The following is a 7,737-nucleotide window of genomic DNA, read 5'->3' on the forward strand; positions in this document are numbered from 1 at the left end:
TAGTGGAGAAACATATATACAAGAACCCAACACATTTCTTCAATTTGTCAGCACCTCCTTATAAGAAACGGTCATATGACCCTATAATGTATTCATATTAAGAAGATGAAGTGGATTTGTGAGTTTCACCACCTATAAACATGAACCTCTCCGTCAAGAAAACAGTTTCACCACTTAACTACACTCAACGAGACAAAACAAGATTAAGAAAAGAATATATAAAAAAGCGGTCTGTGTGGTCTTAGAAGAATATCAGCTGTTGCCATTCCATAATATGACCACTTCATCTTTATAATCTCATCACTCAGGCAGACCATTTGTTGCAGGTCATTCCGTTCTCATTGAATCAAAGTATATGTAAGACACAATGTTATCACCTAGTATAAACAAAAGAAAGGTTACTATGAATGAGCTAACAACAAACAGTCAATCAAAATGAATCTGCACTTCTACCACCTCTCTTGCTAACTAGTTCGCAGAGTCGGCAAGGCAGTGTATCAAGGCTCATTTCACGTGTCCTGCCGAAGTTGCCGAGAACACCACATCGCCTCCATGCATGGTATTCTGCATACGCTACCGGATCATTCGCAAGTGCTTTCACATATGATGCCAGTTCTTTAAGAGAGCTGAATTTGGAGGCATCAATTGCGGAATTGGGAGGAATGAAATCCCAGACATTGGGTGCACCAAAGTATATTGGCACTGACCCAGCCTCCAACGCATAGAACAGCTTCTCTGTCACATAACTTTCTGTCTTGGTGTTCTCGATTGCAAGAACAAACTTGTAATGTGACATTGCACAGTGTAGGTGATCCCACCAGTGTGGTGATCCATTGCCATTGTTTGAGCAAACCGGATACATGGATAGTGCCATGTCAGGACCACCAACATTATTCAAACATTTTCCGAAGGAATGGTGTGGCACCAATGAGAGGAAATCTTCTGCAAGCTTGTCTCTGTGAGGAAGACACCTTGAAGATGACCAATAGATAAGTGCATCCTGATACAAGACAGGAAATCAGCAGTTCAGAAAATTATACAAGATCGTATTATAGCAGGATGGATAGCATCTTTGTGCAAAACCAATGCAGCAGTGGACATGCAACTTATATCTTTCTGACAGGTGTAGCAGAAACTGCAGAAACAATTTGACATCATGTGCTGTTGTGTTCACTCATTTCCATATTATGAGTTGAGACCATTTTTGGTAGCATCCACTATACTACTCTTCCGGCTTTAAATATTCTACAGACAACTATATTTGATCATGTCAATCTTCTATGTTCTATTTGTACTGTTCCAACTGATGAAGAGCAGTGATTTAGCACAGGGAATCATAATGTCAAATGATACATCATTGGAGATACCAATGTCAAGTAAAACATGGTTGGACATACATAATGCATGGAAAGTTAAAAATCACTGCAAAGGCGATACATGTAAGAAAGTGCCTTAGACCATGATATTACTGTGTTGTGTAATATATACTGTGCAGAATTTGGACGTACATTTGTCTTTTCTGTGGATACATGGTAACTCCGGCTAGTGTGGAAAGATTTTCCAGCATATGTTACTTGTAAATCATCATTAGCATGGTAACCTATAAAAATGTCCTCAAAACCAGTTGGTTTCCTACTAGCCTCCAGGTCCAGATAAACACGAAGAGGCAGACCTTTCATTCTCTGCAAAATATGTTAAGACTACTTGAAGTTGAAGCTCAGAACAAATTACGAATTTAAGTCAAGAACAAAACAAAGTAAATGGCATGTATTGGTTAGTGAAAAGGACAGATGGTGTTTGATTCCACAAAGAGGTTGTTGCAGAATTGCAATTTTATGGCTACGAGAATGTGGGACTTATGAGTTATGGCCCAACCGAAACCACCAAGGTAACCAAGAGCACTTTGGTAATTTCACTGTGAGGTGAAAGAGCATTGACAGGCAACATTTGATAAGAATATAAAAAACTAGCCCCTTGCAGAAATGTTGATTCTTTGATCCATAGTTACAGCTCCCAACTAATACTCAAATGATTCTCTGAAAAAATCTGTATTAGTTCACGGAACTATCCTACACAAGCATTGAAATGCTGATTAATCTTGAAGATTTATCTTTAGCCTTTAGGAGATTTCTAGCCATCACCCTTGCACATACTTATTCATAAAAAGAACTTTATTGATTATCTGGTGACATGGTGCTAGGGTTGACATAAACTAAAATCATTCTGCTCTGAACAGGACAGACTTTATCACTTCCTCAATTTAGTTCAATACCATCCTCTAAGAACTCGCCAAAAACCATGAACCCCTGTCTTTTCAAAAAGCAAACCTGTGATGTCTGCCCAATTTGCCCCAACAAAAAAATGAATCCATGGAGAAGAGCCGAGACAATCAACACAACTCTCAACCCCACAAGGAAGCAAACATTTGCACCTTGTCAATTTGGATGACACTAAGCTTAGGAGTTGAGCTATCTATATGCACCAATTCAGCTCAACTTACACGGCTCGCTCCGGACTCATGTAACAAAGAAATGCCACTTTACCTCGTTATCACAGCAAAGACGGAGCGGGCTGCAGTACCTGCAGTGGCGGCGTAGCGCCCTCGAAGAGCAGCGCATCGGGGCGGTCGACGACTGCGGCGGCCTTGCTCCACACGCAGCTCACTCCACAACGGCATGTGTACACACCGTCGAGCGAGTCGGGGATCCACGTCCACCCCTTGACGAACACCCCCACGTGCCGCGTCTTCATCTCCTCGCACCTCGCGCCTCCCCACCCCGCTCCTCCGGTGATGGAAGCCATGGCAGAGGGCGTCGTCGCGTTAGCGGCGCCGATCTTGGCGCGGATGCGGGGGCACCCGACGGCGGCGTCCCAAGCGCTGAACGCGGCGAGGGTGGACGTAAAAGCCGACCGCTCGCGGGAGCCGACGGAGTCGAGCGCTGTCCCGAAGCGGCGGCTCCCAGTGGCGCCGGCTGCGGGGACGGTGGGGGAGAACTGGGTGGAGAGGGAGGAGGTTATAGAGGGGAGCTCGAAGTAGCCGGAGAGGAGGAGGAGCAGGATGAGGGCGGAGGCGAGCATCGGAGCCACGTAATTGATGCGCTTCGGCACGAGCATCGGGGGAGCGCGCATCCGGAAGCCTTCTCAGAAGCTCCGCTCGCCGGAGCGGGGAGAGATCTCGGAGGCGAAGAGGGAAGGAGAAGGAGGGGAGTAACGTACTAATGTAGGGGGCTTTCCAGAAAACTATCGGGGATGTTTCTTCAGGCGGCTTAGTGGTATTTCTTTCGTTGCGGTAGCTTTGCAGTTAGACCCTTGTTGTTTTAGTATTTCTCATTACGAGGCGCGGTGGTTGGACTGACTGGGTGGCGGTCGCCGGCGGTTGTTTGCCATTTCTGCGAGGCTTCCAAGTTCCAACCCATTACGGATGGTTGTTCTTGACTTTGACTTTCCGACAAGAAATGAAACGAGTGTATATCTGTTCGGTCTTGAATTTTACAGTTAGAGCATATCTCTTGCTAACTCCTTAAACTAGTGCAAAATGTGAAAGTTGATTGCACTTGTCCTTATTAAAATGAATATGAGTGAAGTTTGTTAGCGAAATCATCCTTAAAAACTCTTTATTTCTTCTTCTTCGGGATCCACATCATCTTGATGGGAATCCTTGGAGTTGTAGTCGTACTTGATGAAGTAGAACTTGATGTAGTCTTGGGAACCCACTTGACCAAGACCTTTGGAACTTCTTCAAATGCATCAGTCTCCTCTTGAAGCTTGTCCTTGCCTTTTAGCTTGTGGTTGTCTGCGTCCTGGATTTGGGGGTATCCAGCCCTACCTGCCTGCGGCCCATCGTGTGGCTCCATCGACGGCCTGGTATGGCCCAGCTTCAACATCAACACCGCAAGACCCTCGCGAGGGGCCAAGCCTCGCAAGGCGAGCAACGCCAAGACCCCCGAGGGGATCGGCCTCCTCAGACTAGCTCCTGAGGGGTGGAGAGTTCCATGCAATGTTACCTCACGAGGCTCAGCTGACATGAGCCTTGACGACCAAGGCCAAGCGGGCGCCACGCGGGCACCACACGGGTGCAGAACGCAGGTTTCCTCTTTGGTGCAAAGGAGGCAAGCCACAGGTGCGGAGTCCCGAGAAATCAGCCAAAGGTTTCCATTTCGGTGCAACAAGACCAAGACCGCTAGGACGGCAGGACGGAGGTCATCCACGAGCCCACCGTAGCATCACGACTAGAGGCTTTTCGCAGGCGAAGACTATTTTTGTCAGGATAAGTTGTACTACTTGTCCCCTTTCAAATCCGGCCGTTGTGGGATTCCTTCCCACCAACATCTGGGAAGAGGACCAATGCCACTATAAATAGGACTAGCCACCACCATAGAAAGGGAAGGAATAAGCAGAAGTAGAATGAGAACACACCACACCAGCTCAAAAACACCTCACCTCCTGAGGCTAGTTCGTCCATTGTACTAGTTCATCCTCGGCCCTTTGAGGCAATCCACCAAAACGCTGGAGTAGGGTATTACACCGCAAGGTGTCCGAACCAGGATAAATAGTTGTGTCTCTATGTCTCTTTGAGGTCGACGTGCTAGGCTTAGGAGGATCGCGAGTAGGCAGGCTGGGTAGGTTGAGATCTCCGCACGCACCCCAAAGTTTGAACCTCTCAAGGGTTTGCGGATCCCTTAATCCGACATTTGGCGCGCCAGGTAGGGGTGTGTCGGATCCTCTCTTCCGTCGATCGATCCACCACCACTCCGACACCTCCATGGCCGACGCGCACTCCCCATGCTCTGCTCCCCCGTCATCAGCAACGTGGTCGTCACCAAGACTCTCATCGATGGTGGAGCGGGGCTCAATGTTCTATCCGTTCAGACGTTCGACAGGCTCCAAATGCCATACTACCAGCTTCACCCCACCAAGCCATTCTCAAGAGTGATCGACGGTTCTACACACGCGATAGGGCAGGTTCGCATACCTGTCACCTTCGTCGAACGCAACAACTACCACACCGAGCTCATCGACTTCGACGTCGCCGACATCTGCCTGCCCTACAATGCCATCCTAGGGTACCCAGCACTGACCAAGTTCATGGCGGCTACGCACCACGGCTACAACGTCCTCAAGATGCCAGGAAGCAGCGACATCATCACGGTTGCGTGTCAAGAGAAGGATGCGGTGTGCTCCCTTGAGTGCGCCTTCCAGGCTGCAGCGGTCGAGAACCCTGAAGACGAGGATGGCGCCCTCCCTCGTGAGGTCGCCCCCAAGACGAAGAAGTTGCAGCTGGGGCACGGCTCTCATGAAGGAACATCACTCGAGGACGCAGCACTGAGCCTCGCGTCTCCGGACGCGGCACCTTCACCCATCGCATAGGAAGGCCCGCCCAGCGCCCCTCTCAGGCTAGGCTCGGGGGCTCTCCTTTGGAGGGCCTCAGACCTAGCCAGGGTCTCGAGGGAGGCGCTTGGGCACCATGTGGAGGCGCTCTTCAGAGCATGCTTCCCAGGAGAAGGCAGCAGACGTGAGGCACCAGGCATTCAGGAGTTCATCGACAAAGCAATCGAGAAGATTCAAGAAGGAAGGGCTCTGCAAGGCGATCACCGCCTACCGTGAGGCGCAGCTCACTGACCTGGCGAGGGTAAGGAGTTCCGCGTCTGCATCGACATCCCCAGGCTCAATGGGGTCGTGCCTCGGCAGCTCATCTGGCCATCTCGTGCGAGGGCCCACCTCAAAGCCACGTCTGCATGCCCTTCGGCCTGCTGGGCGCGGCTGAAGCATTCCAGCGCTGCATGAGGGACGCCCAGACGGCTTGCGAGGCCAGGCACCAGGCGGTCCTGGCGGAGATGGAGGATCACCTTCAGGAGCCTCTCGGTCCCTCCGAGTCTCCCGAGGCTCGGCACCAGGGCGGCCCAGGACGAACGACTCCAGCGGCGCGCGTTTTTTGGCTACTTCAACACCTCTTCAGCAACAATACCAGGTGACATCTCTCTAGTTTGTTCAGTTTGGGGGCGCCCTTCGGGCTGCATCATCCCCAGGTCGTGTGGGTCCGTCCCTACGGCATGTATCCCTTCTGCATCTATTGGAGCCAGTTACAATCCTTTGCAAGCTACTCTTGAACTGTTAACTACCTGACTGACGCTTCGTCACTAAGAACATCTCACGCCCCTGCAAGCCCTCCCGCGATCGGCTCATGATTAAGGACTGGCACGACGTCTGTGCTCGTGTTCGTCCCTGCAGCGTCGCTAAATCCAAGCGATTGAGCTCTAGCTCACGAGCCAGTCCCCGTGTACGTCACCTCCCATGGCTCTTGGCGCCTTGTTCTCACATGAGCTAATCGCGGGTGGATGAGTGAGGGCGCGTGACCTGGTGCCCCCGTGGCCACGGGAACCGCGCGCCAGTTATTTTTCTTCAGGACCTTTGCATGAGAAGACTGGGCACGGTGTCTGTGCTTGGGTCTGTCCATGCAGCGTCGATAAACCCAACGGCTGAGCTCTATCTGGTGAGACGGTCCCGTTCATGTCACCTCCTGGGGTCGTTGGTGTCTGGCCTTCTCCTGCAATAACCTCAGGAAACTCATTCGGCGTAGGTTGCCTAACCATCTCGCAGGACTAACTCAAGCATCCCCCATCAAGACCAGGCGCAACCCGCCTTGAGGTAGGGCCTCGTGAGTCCCGTGCTAGCTCACGGGTACCCATACACGCCTCCTCCAGCCCTGCCGTGCAAGCCACGTGTCAGGGCGGGGCTGTACACGCCCCGGGGGCTCTCCTCAGAGGGAGCCCCCTCCCACGCACCAGTGGAAGCACCATCCTCCGTGCTGGTCGTCGACACTGCCGAGGAGCGGTTATGCCCGTGCAAGAGCAGAAGTGCTATGCTCCGTGCTGGTGATAAACAACTGGGGGTGGCCTCACGGCCGCATTAACCTTAGGGAGCCTCCGGGCTCAGTGGCTAGCCTCACCTCGCTGCTCTCCCTCGAAAGGGTAGCGCGAGGGGCTGGGCACGGGGGCTACGCTCAGGTCACGCCTAGCGTACCCCACCTCGCCAGGCCTCACGGGCCTGGTCTTCATGCACCCCTCCCAAGCAAGAGCTCGGCAAGGAAAAGGTATGATGGCCTGTTAGTACGTCAAGAGGGACTCCTGAGCATCGTGTCTCAGGAGCCTAACTGGTCACGTAGCCCCTCACCTCTTGGGCTCGTCCTGGTGATCCGGACGACCCAACGGTGGCTGAGGTATGCGCAGGGCCGGGCCCTGCCGACACAGAACGCCAAGGCCCGGCTTTCACCCTTCTTTTCAAGCCGTTCGTACGTCAAGGGGGACTCCTGAGCATCGCGTCTCAGGAGCCTAACTGGCCATGTAGCCCCTCACCCCTTGGGCTCGTCCTGGCGATCCGGACGACCCAACGGCGGCTGAGGCATGCGCGGGGCCAGGCCCTGCCGACGCAGAACACCAAGGCTTGCTCCTGCACCTTTTCCTAAGCTGTTCACACGTCAAGGAGGGCTCCTAAACATCACGTCTCAGGAGCCTAACTGGTCACGTAGCCCCTCATTGCTTGGGCTCGTCCTGGAGATCCGGATGGCCCAACGGCGACTGAGGTATGCGCAGGGCCGGGCTCTGCCGACGCAGAACAACAAAGAAAACGGAAAAGTGGAGGGAACATAATCTAATTATTACAAGACATATTGTTCCAAGCAAACAATTTTAAACGCCTCCACGAGGCATGTTGAATGATACAGGACGAACAAGGAAAAGC

The 7,737-nt window shown here is 52.0% G+C and overlaps 1 protein-coding gene across 2 annotated transcripts; it reads right to left on the bottom strand.

Moving 5' to 3' along the window:
• Positions 1 to 241: 241 nt before the first annotated feature.
• Positions 242 to 3,414, bottom strand: LOC123111028 (alpha-(1,4)-fucosyltransferase). 2 transcript variants are annotated; one of them, XM_044531693.1, is made up of 4 exons: positions 2,581 to 3,414; positions 1,509 to 1,682; positions 457 to 1,000; positions 242 to 377 (listed from the first exon to the last, which is right to left on the bottom strand). In XM_044531693.1, exons 1-4 carry the CDS (start codon positions 3,127 to 3,129, stop codon positions 328 to 330), a joined length of 1,317 nt encoding a protein of 438 aa, XP_044387628.1. In that variant the 5' UTR covers positions 3,130 to 3,414; the 3' UTR covers positions 242 to 327. The 2 variants fall into 2 exon arrangements, with proteins under 2 accessions (XP_044387628.1, XP_044387629.1); XM_044531694.1 differs by having other exon boundaries at positions 242 to 1,000; positions 2,581 to 3,412.
• Positions 3,415 to 7,737: the final 4,323 nt, after the last annotated feature.

Source organism: Triticum aestivum, chromosome 5B (genome assembly GCF_018294505.1).
Source record: "Triticum aestivum cultivar Chinese Spring chromosome 5B, IWGSC CS RefSeq v2.1, whole genome shotgun sequence".
Classification (NCBI taxonomy): Eukaryota; Viridiplantae; Streptophyta; class Magnoliopsida; order Poales; family Poaceae; genus Triticum; species Triticum aestivum.